Source organism: Heterocephalus glaber, unplaced genomic scaffold (genome assembly GCF_053883595.1).
Source record: "Heterocephalus glaber isolate CG9 unplaced genomic scaffold, H.glaber_assembly_v1.0 deba00001673, whole genome shotgun sequence".
Taxonomy (NCBI): Eukaryota; Metazoa; Chordata; class Mammalia; order Rodentia; family Bathyergidae; genus Heterocephalus; species Heterocephalus glaber.
The window spans coordinates 17,453,432-17,471,117 of NW_028258410.1; the positions used below are offsets into that span (position 1 = coordinate 17,453,432).

The 17,686-nt window shown below is 50.1% G+C and overlaps 1 protein-coding gene across 3 annotated transcripts in view; it reads left to right on the forward strand.

Moving 5' to 3' along the window:
* The window catches only part of Atp9a (ATPase phospholipid transporting 9A), a 141,381-nt gene that overhangs the window by 9,946 nt on the left and 113,749 nt on the right, over positions 1-17,686 (forward strand). Inside the window, exon 1 of one of the 3 annotated variants that reach the window (XM_004858041.4) lies at positions 253-406. The exons of the other annotated variants lie outside the window; for them this stretch is intronic. Within the exon in view, the coding sequence (XP_004858098.1) occupies positions 390-406 (17 nt within the window). The 5' untranslated portion in view covers positions 253-389. Of the gene's footprint in view, positions 1-252; positions 407-17,686 lie in introns of those variants that run through there. 3 annotated transcript variants of the gene reach the window in all.

Genomic DNA, 17,686 nt, shown 5'->3' on the forward strand with positions numbered 1-17,686 from the left:
AAGTGTAGATTTGGGGGTTTGGAAACGTGAGGGAGGTGAATACGCAAACAGAGAAGCTGGGAGCCTGCGTGCTGCAGACAGGCTGCGTGCCTGTTTCGTCAGTGTCCTTCAGTGTGTGTCAAGCCTCTCTTCCATGTGAAGGAGGTTGTCCTCCATCCACAGCGCGAAGGTGTGGGGAGGAGTCTTGTGCTGGTGACGTCCCTTCCCCTGCTCTGGGCCCTTGGGTGAGGGCAGTCAGCGGAGTCCTGGCAGCAGCCACCAGGAAGTGCACTCTGTGCCCTTTGCCAGCTGCCCAGCTGCACCAGTGCCACGCACTGCCAGCCACAGAGCACTGCCCTACCCCGCCCCGCCCAAAGCGGACCTGGTGCTTGGCCTCCGTGGTGACAGGGATGTGTCATGGACCCAGGTGAGGACTGGGGCAGCGCTTGCCGTGCCTGCTGGGACTCCCTGCCAGCGGCTCTTCCTGGGTCCCTGGTGAGGCAAGGCTGGAGAGCAGGGGTGTGCGTGCCAGGCCCCGAGGGGATCAGCAGCCATTGGACCTTGATCTTAGCCACACCAAGGATAGGTTGGAAGGAGGAGGCCAGGCTCTGGGCTTCTGGCTGTCGCTTCTGAAAACAAGAAGTTCTTTGTGTCTTTACTCAAATGCAGATGACGAAAGCCACAAGGACTGGGCACGAAGCAGCTTTGCTTCACTCACTTTTGGCAGTGCTGGGACTGAGCCAAGGGCCCTGCTTCGTGCCGGTCAAGGGCTCTACCCCACAGCTGCATCCCCAGCGCCTTGCCTTTGGTTTTATTTAGAAAGAAAAAAGACCAAATTGTAACATTTTCATCCGTAGCTTTTACCTGAACAGGTGGAATGGCGCCAATTTTATGGACCGACGTCTGTGGTTGCTCACTGGTGTTTATGTGGAAAGATTCTGGGTGGGAAACCTTGCCCAGGCCCGCTGCTCAGCACGCTAAGGTTGGCAGGCACTTATGGCTTCCTTGTTTGAGCCAAGTGATCTTGTTTTCTCTTTGTAGTGATGGCAGGAAGTGTCTTTTTAGAATACTTTTATTTTTTAATTTAATTTAATTTATTTATTTTTGGTACCCGGGATTGAACTCTGGGTCCTTGTGCTTTCGAGGCAGGCAGCGGAACCACTGAGCTAAATCCCCGGCTAGAATACTTTTAAGTAAAAAGGGAATTGATTTAAAGACTAATAGGAAGTCAGTAAGAGTTCTGAGGCTCCTGGCAGCCTCAAGAGTTACACCTGAGGTTTTGTTTTGTTTTGTCTTTGGTACTGGGAATCAAATTCAGGTCCTTGAGCTTGCACAGCAGGCGGTGAAACCACTGAGCTAAGTCCCCAGCCCTACAGCTGAGGTTTTTGGAGGTTTTTTTTTTTTTAGCCTGTGCTAAAATGACTGTAAAAGGGAGAGAATACTCGGGTTGTGCTCACAAAAAAACCCCAAAATTGTGTTTTGCCAAGTTATCCATGAAAAGCATGGTTTAGACATGGATGGTTAGTTTACCAGGTTGACTCTGAATCTTTTTTGTTTGTTTGTTTGGTATGAGGGATCGAACTCAGGACCTTGCGCTTGGAAGGCAGGCATGGTGCCACTGAGCTAAATCCCTGCCTGGCCTTTTTTGTTTTAAAGTCTTAGGAGTCGAATCCTGGGGTGCTCTATCACTCAGCTACACCCCAGCTCTTTTTATTTTTTATTTTTGAGAAGGTCTTACAAAGTTGACCAGGCTGGGTTCAAGCTTGTGATACTCCTGCCTCAGCCTCCTGAGTAGCTAGGATTATGGGCCTGTGCCAGCACACCAGGCTTTGAGTGGGGAATCTTAATGTTGCTGTTATTTTCGTCTTAGCAGTTTGAGGGGACCTCGGGAGAAGACAGTTGGAAGGGACTTCATGGGGGAAGGGCGGCTGGTGAGAGCTAGAGAGGAGAGCTGGGTGGATCCGGTGAACTTCCTTCCCCGAGTGGCATTTGCCCTGCGTGGCATTTGCCCAGTGCCAGAGAGCAGCAATCTGTTGGCTGCTGTCCCTGAGGAGGAGGCCACATGTAGTGTCACAGCGTCTTGCTCATAGCACAGGCTGGAGAGTGACCCACTCCTGCCGGGCAGTTGTTAGTGGTGAGAGGTGAAGTCAGAGTCAGTCGGGTCGGGTGTCAGGCCTTCCGGACCTCGGCACTGCTGCTGTCCGGGCTTGACAGTGCTCCGTGCTGGGTACTGTCCCCTGCACGCACCTGGGATTCTTAACAGCATCCCTGGCTGGACCTGCTGGCTGCCAGCGGCACCTCCCACACACTTGTGACAGCCATACTGCCTCCAGGCCTTCCCAGGAGTCCCCTAAGAGGACAGCACCACCCTGGTGGGAGCACTTAAGAGCAGGCAGTGAGTGCTCGCTCCTCTTGTCCTTTTAGAGTGACTCGTCTGTCTTAAAAATACCAGAAAACCTGTTGGGCCAGAAATTCACATCTGCACTGTGGTTCTTGACTTGAAGTCCAGCTTTCTGGCTTGGTGACCAAGGTAGCTTTGAGCTGTCAGCAGAGTCTCGGGCAGTGTTACCCTGTCACCGAAGCCCTTCCCTAGGTCCAGTCCCTAACCTCCCCTGAATGTGACTGTATTTGGAGACGCGACAGTGACAGGTGATGAAGTTAGAGTGAGGCCATTAGGGTGGCCCCACCCAGTCTGACTGGAGTCCTTGGGAGAGGTGAGGACACCCAGAGGAGGCACCACCTGAGGATGGGGCCGTCTGCAAGCCCCGGGGAGGGGCCTATGCGGAAGCAGCTCTGCAGACACCTTGGTCTTGGGTTCACAAAGTAAGTGTCTGCTTCTTAAGCCCCCGGTCTGTGATACCTTACTGTGGCAGCCAAGACAGAGCAATACAAGAAGCATTTTGTATCTTGCTATTTCAGCAGAGGTGCTATCCATTAGTGTAATACATTAATAAACCTTGTCTTAATCTGATGTCACTGGCAGTGTGATCTAGACAGTCTTGTCTTGGGTGCTGTCTATAGCCATGTTGCAAAGTTGTGTGGCTTGGAGCTGGGCCCCTCCTATCCCCCTTAGGGATACCCTAAAACATGTTTCATGTGGTCCACAGGACCTGGGCGCTGTCCCCAGATGTTTGCTGCTTCGTAAAGGGTTTCCAGTAATCACAGTTCCTGGCTTTGTTTTGTACGGCTGGTCAATAATACTTGTCACTTTGGTTGGGCTACTTGGGTGAGAATAATAGCAGTTGCTAACCACTGTTACATGATCATTAGGTGCCAGATGTGGTTCTGAGGGTTTTACATGGGTCAACCCTCTTACTGCTCCTTACAACCCCATTTTAAAAATGGGGGAATGGAGCAACAGAGAGTTTTTTCCTTTAAGAATAGTTTTGGTTTAGAATGATAAATACTCCAGTATCTTAGTTACCTACTCTTTGCTGGGACAAAATACCTGACACTCGCAAGTTAAAAGAGAAAGGTTTATTTTAACTCACAGTTGTAGACATTTTAACTCATAGTCATCTGGCTTCAAGCAGGGCGGCATGGCAGAAGGACATCGCAGTGGAGAAACAGTCCATGGGAGGGCAGGCAGGAAGCAGCAGGCTTCCTCCATCTTTCCTTTTGTTCCATCCACACTAGGAGCCTATTGGTTGGTGTCAGCCACACCCAGGGTGGGGCTTCTGTCTTCATTAAATCTACCATTCACACCCAGAACTATGCTAAACCTCAGTCAGTAGACAAATCTAGTATCGCACACCCATGATCCAGTCCCTTCCAAAAGCCCCACCTATAACTGCATGAGGCTTTGAGGGAACATCTATATATAAGCCATAACATTTGTTTTTAAATTATTTTATTTTATTTTTTTGGTACCGGGGATTGAACTCATGACCTTGTGCTTTCAAGGCAGTAACGATGCCACTGAGCTAAATCCCTGGCCCAACATTAGTTTTTTAAAAGATTAATTTTAATTTGAATACATGCAGAAAATAATGGTTTGGTGCCCATTCCTGTTAGTTTTTGTGCAGTGTCCATTTCTCTAAATGAGCTAATTGAAAACATTATTCGTTCACACAGAAAAAGTGCAGAAATTATCAGGGCATAGCTTGATTAATTTTCATAAAGTGAACAAATTCATGAACTAGCAACAGATAAAGGGATTGGTTGTTACCTTAGTAACCTGCTCAGGCTCGAAACTCTGATTTAACCTATATCCTGTTTTCTAACACCAAAGATTAGTGTTTTGCTTTTTGTTTTCATTTTTAAGTGCTAGGGATGGAACCCATGGCCTTATGCATGCTAGGCCAGTGCTCCACCACTGAGCTACATCCCCCTCTCAGAAATTATTTTTTTTTGGGCCAGGAATTTAGCTCAGTGGCACCATACCTCCCTCATAAGCGCAAGGTCCTGAGTTTGATCCCTGGTACTGGGAAAAAATTTTTTTTGTTTTGAACCCCCCCCCCCCCCCGCCAGGCCCCGGACTTGTACTGGGGACTATACCCAGGGCCTTGTCAGTGAGAGATTCCTAGCTTTTTAACTTTTTTTAAAAAAAATTTTGAGACAGTCTTGCTCAAACTTGGAATCTTCCTACTTTAGCCTCCTGAGTACCTGATATTACAGGAATGCACCACTGTATCCAGCTTGCTTAATCTTAAATTGTAATATAAATGGGATCATGCAGCATAAGCTCAGTAGTGCCTGGCTTTTTATGCTTGTTCTGAGATGCTTGTAAGATTGAACCATGGCTCGTGTGTGTTAGAGTCCGTGTGTTTCTGTTGTCTGGTAGCTGTCCTTTGACTTAGTCTGCTTGCTGTGTTACAACGTCCCGGACAGAGCTCCATAGTCCAAGTGGCTTATAAACAGCAGGAAGCTTTCTTTGCAGCTGGAGGCTGAAGAGCACTGCAAGATGAGGGAGAACAGTGGGGTTCTGGTGGGCCGCCTCTGCGCTGTCCTCACGGGGAGGGGTGGGGCAGCCCTTGGGGACGCCTTTGATAGCCTGATTTTTCGAGCAGAGCGCCGCCTCCTGAGCCGATGTCTCCCAGGGGCCTGCAGTCTCTCTTCATCACCTGGCTCGATGGGATTTCAGCATCTGGATTTTGAGGGGACGCGACACTCAGACCATAGCCTCCTGGTGCGAACATATCACGACCTGTTTACCTCTTGATGACGCTTGGGTCATTTGCATTTTTTTTTGAATTTAAAAAATGTTTATTAGTAGATGTTGCAGTGCAGAACGGTTATGTTCACAGTGGGGACTTGGCGTATGTAAATAACAGCACTCTTGGTACTTCTCCTCCGCCAGTTCTAGTTTTGGTGGCCCGATAGTCACTTCCCCAGCAGATCCAGTTCCTCTCTGTCTTCACCAATACTTGGTAGGATCTGTCTTCCTTTCAGCCATTCTGAAGGGGGTGTGGTAGTCTTGCAAGAAACTTACTTTTCATTTGTGATTTGAGAGTGGCTTCCCTTCCTGTGTCTGAGATTAAGTTTTAGACATGCAAGTTAGCCTCAGCTGAGCCTCAACTGGCAAAGCAGTCACATCTGAGTAGCTTCTTTTTCCCTCTGCCTGGGTTTCCAGGGCTTCACCGGGATCTTCCTACTGGAATAGTTTATGTTAGAAGGGAACAGGGGGAAAAAAAGTATATTGTATTGTCGTTTAATTGAAAGATGAGTACTTGTGTCTAAGAAAAATTAGAGAGCAGAGCAAAGCAATAAAAGAAATAACAGTGTTGCTTTTCCTTCAAACTCAACCCGCAATTAACCCAAACATTTTAGCAGCTCCTTTCTTCACAGCCTGCTTCTGTGGATACATTGTTTTTTGAATAGGCCCCGTGACAGTTGTGTTTTTGTGTTCTGCTTTTTCCCCTTAGCATTTTAATGTTTTTTGTACAATGGTGTCATTACAAATGACGATTTAAATGCCACCGTATGGCCTGGGGCTATGTGGCTCAGTGGTAGAGCACGTGTTTAGCTTTGTGTGAGGCCCTGGGTTCAACCCCCAGTGTCCCCCTCAGCCCTCAAGAAAGGGGAGCAGCATAGCATTTCCTGGAGTTGGCAGCTCTAGTTGGCTCTGCCAGTGCCTTCTATTTTCACAAGGCATCAGTGTTTTCATTCTGAATGCTGCTGTCCAAAGCAGTCATGCCAAAAACAAACAAAGGGAAATCTGGGGGCAGCACCACCAAGAGAAGCCACCTGTCGGGTTGGAGTAGCCTGGCCAGCAAAGCAGCGCACATGGAATGGGTCTGTGCGTGACTCCGCAGAAAGCCAGCGCTGGGATTTTGGTCGTTTCCGAGGATCACCAGCTCTTGGAAAGGGCATGCAGATCTCCAAGCTTCATGTGGTCACAAAGAAGCAAACAGAAATTTATAGCATGAGGAGTAAAAATAGTTGGGTTGATTCATCCATTGATTGATTCACTCCATAAATATTTACTGCACAGGCCCTGGGCCTGGCAGCTTTAATGTTGGGGCTGGAGCAGAAACGTGAGAGACAGAATCCTGCTGGCGGGTGCTTACACTTACTCTTGGAAGAGCCCCGCTCACTCCTGTTTCTCCTGGGCCAGCGTCCTGTGCTGGGTATTTTCTGTGGATCGCCCTGTGACTTGCTGCCTCGTCCCGTTCTAGGGTGGTTGTTCCATCTCCCAGGAAGGCGAGGCTCAGGGGGTTCAGGACTAGCCCAGGGTCACACAGCATGAAGGCTGCTGCTTTCGTGCCTCCTGGGTTCTTCAGGGGGTTTCCCTGCCTACCTACTCTAAAGGAGCCAGCCACCTCTGCTGAGTGGCTTATTCTTTTTTTGTTTGTTTGTTCTTTGGGGTTTTTTTTGGGTACTGGGGATCAAACTCGGGAACCTGCGCTTGTGAGGCAGGCGCCGGAACCACCGAGCTAAGCCCCCAGCCCCTCTTTGGGTTTTTTTTTTGAGACAGTCTCACTACATAATTCAGGCTGGCCTTGAACTCACTATGTAGCCCAGGTTGGCCTTGAACTCATAGCAGTTCTCCTGCCACAGCCTACAGAGTGCTGGGATTACAGCTGTGTGCCACCGTGCCTGGCCTGAGTGGAATATTATTATTATTATTATTATTATTATTATTATTGGTACTGGCGATCGAACTTGGGTCCTTGGTGCTTATGCGGCAGGTGGCAAAACCACTGAGCTAAATCCCTGGCCCTGAGTGGATTGTTCTTATCTGTCTGACTTCTTTTTCCTGTTCTCCTAGCCCACCCACTAAATGCAGACTCCTGGAGAACAGCAAGTGTGTGGTCTTATTGTAAAATCCCAGTGCTTATCACAAAGGCTGCTGTATAGTAGGTTCTCAATAAATATTTGCTCATTGATTGAATGGGTGAGTGAATAATAGGAGCCAGGGTTCCAATGAGGTCTGTCTGCTCCCTAGACCCTTAGTTTTTTTTTTTTCTTTGGTACCGGGGATCGAACTCTGGACCTTCTGCTTGTGAGGCAGGCGCCGGAACCACTGAGCTAAATCCCTGGCCCTGCACCCTTAGTTTTATTTAGAAGCATGACTCATCCTGGAGGTTCTTCATTCCTAGTTCACCAGGAGTTTTGGTGAGGGTGGATGCTGAGGATGGAGCCAGAGGGAGGGGAGACCTTCTCTCCCTTCTCCTTCCCTCCCTCCCTCCTCCTCAGCTTTGCTCCCGGTGCACCTGCTCCTTCTTCTCAGAGGCCTGAGTCACAGATCTCAGATGGATCCCGAGTCTGTGTCCAGGCCGAGGATGCCCCGCGACGGTCCTCGGAGCTCCCAGCCGGCACCTTCCCTGGGCCTGCACCTCACCGCCTGGAAACAGTCCTCCTGAGTAGCAGCAGCGCTCTGCCTCCAGTAGTGGGGTGCAAGCTTATGGGGCCAGGGCCTTGGGAGAGAGGCAGAGTGAGAGAGAGGTGCCATGTGGCTCAGGCAAACCTGGGACTCAGCCTCAAACCCAGTCTGAGAGCCCCCCAGTGTGGGGCTCCATTTCAAACTTTGAGTTGCTTAAGTTTTGGTTTTTGAGACAGGGTCTCGCTGTGTAGTTCCCGCTGCCCTTGAGCTCTCGGTAATCTCCCTGCCTCAGGCTCCTGAGTGCTGGGATTACAGGTGTGGGCCACTGCATCCAGTGGGACTTTTAAACAGCAGCTCCTTGCCGCTGCATTATGAAAGCAGTATTTCCTGTTACAGAAAAGCTAAAGATGTAGTGGGTAGATTGTTACTTTGCTTTTTGCACTACCTGGGTATGAACCCAGCGCTTTGGCATGCTAGCCAGGTCCTCCACCACCGAGATGCACCCCCAGTCTCTAGGATTATTATTTATTTACTTACCTTTTGATGGTGTTGAGGATTGAACCTAGGGCCTTGTACATGCTGGGAAAGTGCTATACCACTGAGCTATACCTCCTGCCCCCTAGAATTATTTAAAACCCTACTTCCCATTGTTTATGTGTAGGTAGGTTTCTCTTTTATCTGTGTGTTTATGTGTATGAGCGAGAGAGAGAGAGAGAGAGAGAGAGAGAGAGAGAGAGAGAGAGAGAGAGAGTGAGAGAGAGTGTTGAGACAGGATCTTGCTGCGTAGTCCCAGGTAGCCTTGAATTAGCCCTGCATCCCTGGCTGGCTTCCGATTTGTGATCCTCCTGCCTCAGCTTCCAGAGTGCTGGGATTACAGGGCTGAACTATATCTTTTTTTTTTGGTACTGGGGATCGAACTCAGGACCTTGCACCTGCAAGGCAGGCGGCCAAACCCCTGAGCTTAATCCCCAGCCCTGAACTATATCTTTAATGACCAGCTATTATGTGATGTTATTTCAGTTCATTTGTGCTATTGTAAATTATAACTTGGTTTGTAGAGGATGTCTTTTTTTTTTTTTAATAAAAACTGATAATCAGTGTATTAAAATAGTTGCCTTAGGCGTTTGCATTTCTGACCTCAGCTTCCACTCCTGGCTCAATACTGATGGAAGTCTCAGAAGGACAGAGTAGGTCACTCACTGCAAGGTGTTCTGCCATAGGGACTCGTAAGACCTCAGGAGGCCCACCCACAGGTCCCTTCACAGTGATGTGCCTGTCCTTTGCACCTCTGTTAAGTCAGCACCTTCTCCAGGGATCTCCCTTGCAGCTGCTGGGGCTGATTCTAATTCCATATGTCGCCATCTTTGGGTGTGGCATCTTTAAAAACCATGAGTGTGGTACAGCCTCCTGACTAAGTTCCTTAGCGATGAAGAGGGCTGAGTCAGGAAGAGCGAATGGAACAGAGCTCAGCTGTGCCCATAACCAATCTCCCCATGCAAGCTGTGGAGGATTTTTAAATTTTTTAATTTTTTGGTTTTATGATACAGGGTCTCCCTGTGTAGTTCAGGGTGGCCTTGAACTCACTGTGTAGCTCAGGAGGGCCTCGAACTCACAGCGATCCCCCTGCCTCAGCCTCCTGAGTGCTGGGATTATAGGTGTGCATCACCACAGCTGGCTGAGAATTTCCTGATGAATGATTTTTTGAAGACTTTTAAAAAATGTTTTTTGCACAGTGGTGGGACTAGAACCAGGGCCCTGCCAGTCAGCTCCACCCCAGCTTTTGAAGACTTCTAGACTGCATTCCTGGCTCAAGGGCTCTGACTGCACTTTACTGAGTGGCTGAGGATGCTCTTCCCTTTCTGCCTGTGAAGTCTGAACTCCTCCAAACAAGAGTAGGAATTTGGGCGGTGGTCTCACCCCTTGCCTTTTTAGGCAGTAAATGCCCCCGGGGTGTTCTGGTGAGCTGAGCTCCTCCTGGAGGTGTGTCCCATGGGTACTTGAGATGCATTTGGGAGCCTGTGGGCTTAGAGCATGTTTGTTGAACAAAAGGAAATCTTTCTAGTGGTTTCTCATCGCAAGAGAGCCTGACGCAGCAATGTGTTGCTTCCCTGCAGAGCTGGGGTTGCAGGGTTGCAGTGGAGCCAGGTGCTCTCTCTCACGGGGGTCCTTTCTGCTGGGGTCACTGCGCACCTCAGCTGCCCTCCGACTCCATCCTCAGCACCTGCACTCCCTGTTGCTGGAGGCAGACCGCTCCCCAGGAGCCAGTTGGTAATTCTGGCCCTGCACAAGCACCTGGGGGGCTGCCCAGAGGCCTTCCCACCCCAGCCTGTGCCCAAGCCATGCCCAGGGTGGATCAGTGCTGGAGCAGTGGCTGTTTCCCATTTACCCATGGGAGCAGGGGAGGGGAAAAGTTCCCAGCGTAGGAAAGAGTTGGCACTGAAGTCTTGAGGGGTCAGACAAGACGGTCTTGGGTCAAGTATGGGCTCTGCCACTTCCTGGCTGTGTGACCTTGGGCAAGTGAGTTCCTCTGTCCACAGAAGGAGCATCTGACACTGCTCAGTGGTTTGCAGGATAAAGTGAGTTCATGCGTGAAGTCAGTTAATATATGTTCCACGGAGAGCACAGTAGGGGTGCTGGCCACTATCACGAGCCTGGTGGGAGAAGTGGGCTGGGCTGGGGCCCGGCCACTCGGGACCCTGGGTGTGCCTGTTGTGTCCTCGTCCTGTGCCTTGCTCCCGAGGTTGCTGGCCACAGTTCGGAGGTGGCTCTCAAAATCTACAGTAGGTGGCATGGCCAGCCACGGTGGCTCTGGGGTCCGTCTTTGCACCCACAGCATGGCTTTGCCATTACCACTGCCAGGGGCCCAGAGACACAGTTTTTCATTTACCAGCGGGCAGGACAGAAGCTTGCTCTGCAAACTGTGAGCAGGACTGGGGAAGTGCAGCATCTCTCCCACCTTGAGGGCTTCCCCATGTGCTTGGCACACACAAAGCACTGACACATGTTTCTGCTCATTGTTTTGGTGTCTGTGGAATTTCCTGGCATGGAATTCTGTTGGTTCCCTGGCATTTTGTAGGCTCCTTCTGTGTGCCTGAGGCCAGCTGGATGTTGTAAGCCTGTGAGCGACCAAGGGCAGTGCACGAGCTCCTGCAGGAGAGCTGGGTGCCAGGGGCTGGGAAAGGGCCCAGGGGAGTTAATCATCAGCCACAGGTGCTGACGTCCGCACTTGCACTCGGGTGGCGGCCAACCGGATCTGCTCTGAGCCATGAGCTCATGGTGAGATCTGCGGCTGCCAACCAGAGCTGTGCAGGGTGAGGTTGGTCTGTATGTTGCTGTAGACTGAGCCAAGGCCACGTGTATGCTTGGCAAGTGCTGTACCGCGAGCTGTATCTGCAGCTCTTTATTTTTGAATAGAAAAGAAGTGTTTAATCAGACACAGTCACACAGTTCAGTGTTACAAAGACACAGAGTGTAGACATTGCAAAACCAGCTGGCCTCCTCTCCCAAGGCAGTCACTGTGATCAACTTCTGAGTTGTTCTAGAGAGATTCCAAACATTTGTCTAAAAACTACAGGTGTTTTATATCTGTCCACACACACACACACGCACATTTTTATTCAGTTGTCAGTGCACCCTGCATGGTGTAAACTGCTCCCCCCTCAGTACACTATGAGCTCATTTCATATTTTTATTTTATGAAAAAGTAAAACAATTTCATAAGTGATAGGACAATACAGTATTATTACACTGTATGTCATTAGCATGTAGAAGAGTATGACATACACCAGAAAGGGTCTTACAAAAAAGAGACAGATAATACAAATCTTTCTTGTCAGTGAACTGTGATAAACTAGTAGTATAAATGTATAAATGGATATATGTTGAAATTTATTTTTTTGGTACTGAGGATCAAACTCGGGACCTTATGCTTGTGAGGCAGGCATCAGAACCACTGAGCTAAACCCCCAGCCCAGGTTGAAATATTTTTAAGACCATGAAATTTGTAATTTGGGGAAGTATATGAGCTTCTTCCTATTTCCTGTTTATGACTTGTTTTGCTCTTTACAGTGGACCCTCAAGATACAACTGCCCTGACATATGAACAGCTTGGGTTAATTAGGTTAATGGAAGATTCATCTGCCTCTTGTTATCTATAGCGTGTACCCAGGGAAACATCCAGATCTCATCTGTATTGACTTACAACCAACCCTCCCTTGGGAGCCGATTGAGTTCATAAGTTAAGGGTCCACTGTTTTTGCTTTTCTCATGTAAGAGAAACCATGCAATATTTGAGCTTGTGTATCTTTTTTTGTTTGTGTTTTGAGACAGGGTCTTGCTATGTAGTTCAGACTGGTCTTGAACTCACTATGTAGCCCAGGCTGACCTCGAACTCACAGTGATCCTCCTGCCTTCCAAGTGCTGTTTCATCTCATTTTTAAGTTGTTAATCTAATGCCTTTGTAGTGTGCCAGTGAATAGAGGCATCATAGCTGGTCTAGCCAGTCTTCCACTGATGGACATTTAGGTGGTTTCTAATGGTTTGCTATTATTAGAAACATCACAGTTAGGGCTGGGGATTTAGCTCAGTGGTTCCAGTGTGTGCCACACAAGCACAAGGTCCTGAGTTTGATCCCCGGTACCAAAAAAAAAAAAATCACCTAATTAGAAACATCACAGTGAATCACCTGCAAGTCTTTGTGCCCGTGTTAGAATGTGTGGAGTACCTTGGTGAGGATCACAGCGCCAAAGTGAATGTGGCTTTGTGACTTGACAGCTGGTTGCGCCCCTTCCCAACAAGGTGGTTTTGTCCTTCCCGACCATCCCAGGTGTAACTGAGCAAGGTGGAACTTGGTGTCTCCATATGATTTTAGTTTGCGTAATGTTTAAACTTGTATCAGGTTGTACTTGAGAATCTGTCCTGTGCTTGTCTTGCGGGTCAGGCGATCTGTTGTACCGCACGCGTGTAGGAAGGGACCTGGTAGGGTCTTCGGTAGGGTCCTGTCCCATAGCTTTTCATCAGGTGCTGCTTGATGAGCCCCTGGAGGTCTGAGTTTGCTGGTTCTGGTCTAAGGAAGCCTACCGGATCAGACAAGAAAGCCTACTGGATCCCAGGGCTTGTATCTTCTCCTGTTTGGGAGGAGCAGAGTTGTTTGTTGTGACTTTTTTCTCTTTGGGGGTGCTGGGGAGCGAACCCATCCCCGGCACATACCAGGCAAGCGCTGTACAGCTGAGCCCCACCCAGCCCGGAGCAGATACTTTCTCAATACAATATCCTGACTGTAGAGTGGGAGCCAACTCCTTGTTACATTAGTTACCTTTTCCAGCAACATTGTTCCCCTGTATTTGCCTTCCCTTTGCAATTCAGACATTGCATGAGGCCAGTGCATATTTGGTCAGCAGACTTCTGTCATAGACTATTTTTTTAGTCAAACTATTAAGAAAATCTCCTTTGGTTTTTCTTACTTAAGTAGCATAAATAAGAAGCAATATAAACTAAATCATTTCTAGACTCTCTCTCTCTCTCTCTATGTGTCTCTATATGTGTGTGTGTGTGTGTGTATGTATATATATATATATATTTTTTTTTTTTCTTTTTTTTTTTTGAGTTGAACCCACGGACACTCCACCACTGAGCTGCATCCTCTGACCTTTTTGTTTTTTATTTTGAGATGAGGCCTTGCCAAGGTGCTAAGTTGCCCAGGCATGGCTCAAATTTGAGATCTTCCTGCCTCAGCCTCCCAGAGTGCTGGGATTACAAGTGTGTGTCACTGTGTCTGCCTTAACTTAGTAGAATAATTGTTGCTATTGACAATGAGAAAATTGTTTCATGTTTAATTTTTCATTTGGGAAAATAGTTCGTAAGAAATAATACCTAGTAATACTAATTCATTGATTGCCTGTTATCTGCAGGATACTGAACGAGTCCCTTTATATGCACGAGCCCTGATTCTCAGTCATGCCACAAGGCAGTACTCACTACTGTCATTTCACAGATAGAAAACACAGGAATTAGAAATGAGTAGCCCAGCCAGGTGTGGCGGGCACAGCTGTAACCCCAGCACTTGGGAGGCTGAGACAGGAGGATCACTGTGAGTTTGAAGCCAGCCTGGACTACACAGTGAGACCGTGTCTCCAAAAACAAAAACAAACACACAACAACAACAACAAAGAAATGAGTAGCCCAAAGCTACACAGCCAGTGTGGACCTGGGCTGGTATTTGCACCTAGGTCTGCTTGGTTTAAAACCTTACCCTACCTGTAATCCTAGCACTCTGGAAGGCTGAGGCAGGGGGCTTGTAAGTTTGAGCCCAGCCTGGTCAGTTAGTGATTTAGTGAGACCCTGTTGCAAAAATAAATATATAAAAATTTAAAAGGTGGGGGTGTAATTCAGGGCAGAGGCCTGGGTTTAATCCCTCCATGATCAGGCTGGGTTTCCCCATGGGAGCTCCGTGGCCGCTGCTGAACCCCAGGTTAAACAGCACTTATTCCCTAGTATTTGTAGCAAAATCCTGGCCAGTGATCCCCTCGGGCCTTCTCAAGCCGTGTCCAGAGGGCCCAGGGCTCTGCTTGGCTGGATCCTGAGCTCTTTATCCCGAGCTGTAAGATGGGGCTGCTCCCAGCCGGGCCTGGTGAGAAGGAGGAGGGAGGAAGCTGATATGTTAAGCTAAGAGAGAAGAGCTGAGGGCAGAGGAAGACTGGGGCAGCCCAGGGCCTGGGGTGGACCCTGGAGGGACACACTGGGAAGGGTCCCCGGGCAGCAGGAAGCAGCTGCAGGTGCGGGAGGGCCAGTAAGGCACAGTGGTTGACCCCAGGGTGTGAGGGGAGGTTACCGGGGTGCACAGGAGGCCTGGGGCTTGCAGAACACTGTGTCCCCGTTAGGCTCGCCTCGGTGACACGAGGGCCACGGACCCACTGCCTGAGCCCGGCGAGGGAGTCTGTGCCCGGGCGGGGTGGCCCCGGTGCAGGTTTCCCTGTGGAGAGGACCCCAGTGGGGCGACCCCGGCCGCAGGGTGGTCTGGGCAGGAGGCTGGGGCAGCCGCAAGTATGTTGGGTGCGCTTCCCAAGGCAGGGACCCCCGCGCCCCCTGAGGGAGAAGCCAGACAGCTGGCAGGGATGGATGGGTGGGTGTGGGGCCGGAAGGAGCGGCTCGCCTGGGCCGTCGGTTGCTCTCAGTGGCTCCGGAAGTGTCTTCCAGTTCATGGAAGGGGCTGGACCAGAAGACGGGGCTGCCCAGTAACCGCAGCCCAGGCTGTGAATAGTAGCGCAGGTCAGGGGGCTCTTAGGTCCGGTCCAGCTGTGGCAAGCCTGGGCTCCCCGCTGCCATTCGCTGTTCCACGCACCAGAGTTACAGTGGATCCCGGCGCGTCACTGATTTCTCCAGGACTCAGTTTGTCCGCCACAGAAATGGAGATGTTGCTGGAACCTAGCTTGCAGGATTGTTGTGTACATTGAGTGGGATAGTGTATTTCTTGTTTTTAGTTTTCTGGAGAGTGTGCATTTCTCCATCTGCAGCATATTGAGAATCTGTACCCTCCCCACTGCTACCACCCCAGTCTGGATGTTGACTTTTCTTGCTGGATGGCAACCGTCTCCCAGTGATCTCCCTATTCCAGCATTTATTTGTTCGTTTGTTTGTGTATGTGCTATGGAAACTGAATCCAGGGGCTCTACTAGTGAGCTACATCCTCAGCCCTGTTTCTTTCTTGAGACAGGGTCTCACTGTTCCCCAGGCTGGCTTCAAACTTGGGATCCTCCTGCCTCAGCCTCTCAGGTAGCTGAGATTGTAGGGATGTGTCACCACGCCTGACCTGTTTCTACTTTTTTGCTAATAATATAGCTGTTTTATTAAGATCATTCACCTACTCTACACTTCACCTATTTAGCGTGTACAGTTCAGCAGTTTTTATATGTTTACAGGCTTGTGCAGCCATGACTGCAATCAGTGTTAAAACATTTCATTACCTGCCAGGTGTGGTGGTGCACCTGGACAAGCTCCAGGCCAGCCTGGGCAACTTAACCACTTGGGGAGATCCTATATCAAAATAAAGAATCAGCAGGGCACAGTGTCTCTCCCTCTTGTAGACCCCAGATTCTGAGGGGCATAGCTTGTCTGTCTTGTTCACTGTCCCAGCGCCCTGCCCAGAGGAGCTGGAACTCTGAGTTCTCAGGGGATGCTTGGTGAAAGAGTGTGCAGCAGAAAGAAGCTCTGATTATTTGCTTTGTTGTTGGTACTAAGTATTCAGTAAATACAGTTAATCCTGTATTGAAAGTGTGATATTTACTGCAGTAAGACGTGGGTGAGATGAAAATCAAATTGATTAAATGAGTTGGACGTAGCGCTGATTCACTGGGACTGGTTGATCCAGAGTCTTGTCTTTTGTTTTGCTTTTTTGTTGTTTTGTTTTTTTGGTGGTACTGAGGATTGAACCCAGAGCAACATCCCAAACCTCTTTTTAAACATTTAAAACAGGGTCTCACCGGGCATGGTGGCTCATGCCTCTAATCCCAGCACTTGGGAGGCTGAGGCAGGAGGATCGCCACCAGTTCCAGGCCAGCCTGAGCTACATAGTGAGTTCAAGACCATCCTGAACTACATAGCCAGACCCTGTCTCAAAAAACAACACAAAACAAAACAAGGTCTCAGTAAGCTGCCCAGGCCGGGCTCACACATGGGATTCCCTTGGCTCAGCCTCCCAGGGTACGGGGTTTACGGGTACCGTACATATGTCCCACCTCGTCTGAGTTCAGAGACCTTTCACCCGTTTTGCAGTCAGATTCTAAGGAAGGAGAAGATGAGGGCGTTGTTCTTGGTTTGGTGCCCCAGAATCTGGGCCGCGCTTTGATTCGGAGGGGCGCTTCAGAGAGGGCTCTCCCTTGATGCATTTAGACAGTGCGAGCGCGCTGCTAAAATGCAGATGACCCACAGGGCGGGAGGAGGTCTCCCGGCTCTCCGGCTCTCCCCTTGAGAGAGCGCCAGGGTCGGCGGGCTGGGCCGCCCCTCTTCCTCTTGCTCCGCATGGAGAGTTGCACCTCTCAGCCCCTTGCTTTTCCATTCAGCGCAGCTTGCAAAGAGAGCCACACTCCTGGCTCCACCCCAGTCTGCAAAGGCTGTTGGGATTCATTTTGTGCGTGACCCCTGTTTGTTTCACCAGTGTCCCTCTGACGCACGGGGGACAGAAACTCATTTCCGGCCCTTTGCAACGACAGTGCTTGCTGCGGGGTTACTCCGCTCCTTTAGCACGCGGGCGCACCGTGGGGTAATAACTCACAGCGTGACCCGAAACAAACAAAACCCTGTAGGAACAGGGGCCTGATGCTCTGTGGCTGTCTTAATTCACTTTCACCCTTCCCTAGAAGAGACCGCTGTTACAGGGATCACCGGGGGTCCTCACAAGAGGAGCGGCGGTCAGGCACAGTGTCGTCGTCGGTCCCCCCCCCGCCCCCAGTTTAACACGGCTTCAGCAGAACCCCGAGGCCCAGCGTGGGAGATTGGCGCCCAGGAACGGGAGAGGGAGGCCCTGGGGCTCCTGGATCTTCAACTTCCCAGCGGCCCGCTGGAGGGAGAGATGAGCGCACCTGCCGTCATCCGGGGCTCTCCCGCCCCGGTTTACTGGAATGAGGGTGCTATTTTTAAGAAAGAGCATCGTGTTTCATCTTGGAAATTTTGAGTGTCAGAGCAGGCGGCTGGCTGGCTGGCTCAGCTCTGCGCGCTGAGGGCGCGGTGGGCTCCGCTCCACCCGGCCATAGGGGAGAGGGAGGATGCGATTGTGTGAGTCGTGGTTGCGTCCGGTGGCGCTCGCCTCAATTTGCGGCATCTCGGGGGCAGGCAGGCTGGGGATTCTCCTCCCACTGGGAAGCGGGTGGGGCGTTGGGGTCGCTTCCCCGGAGGAGGCACCTGCGCTCTCCTGCAGGGAAGGCTGCCCTCCTGGGAGGTCCCTCTGCT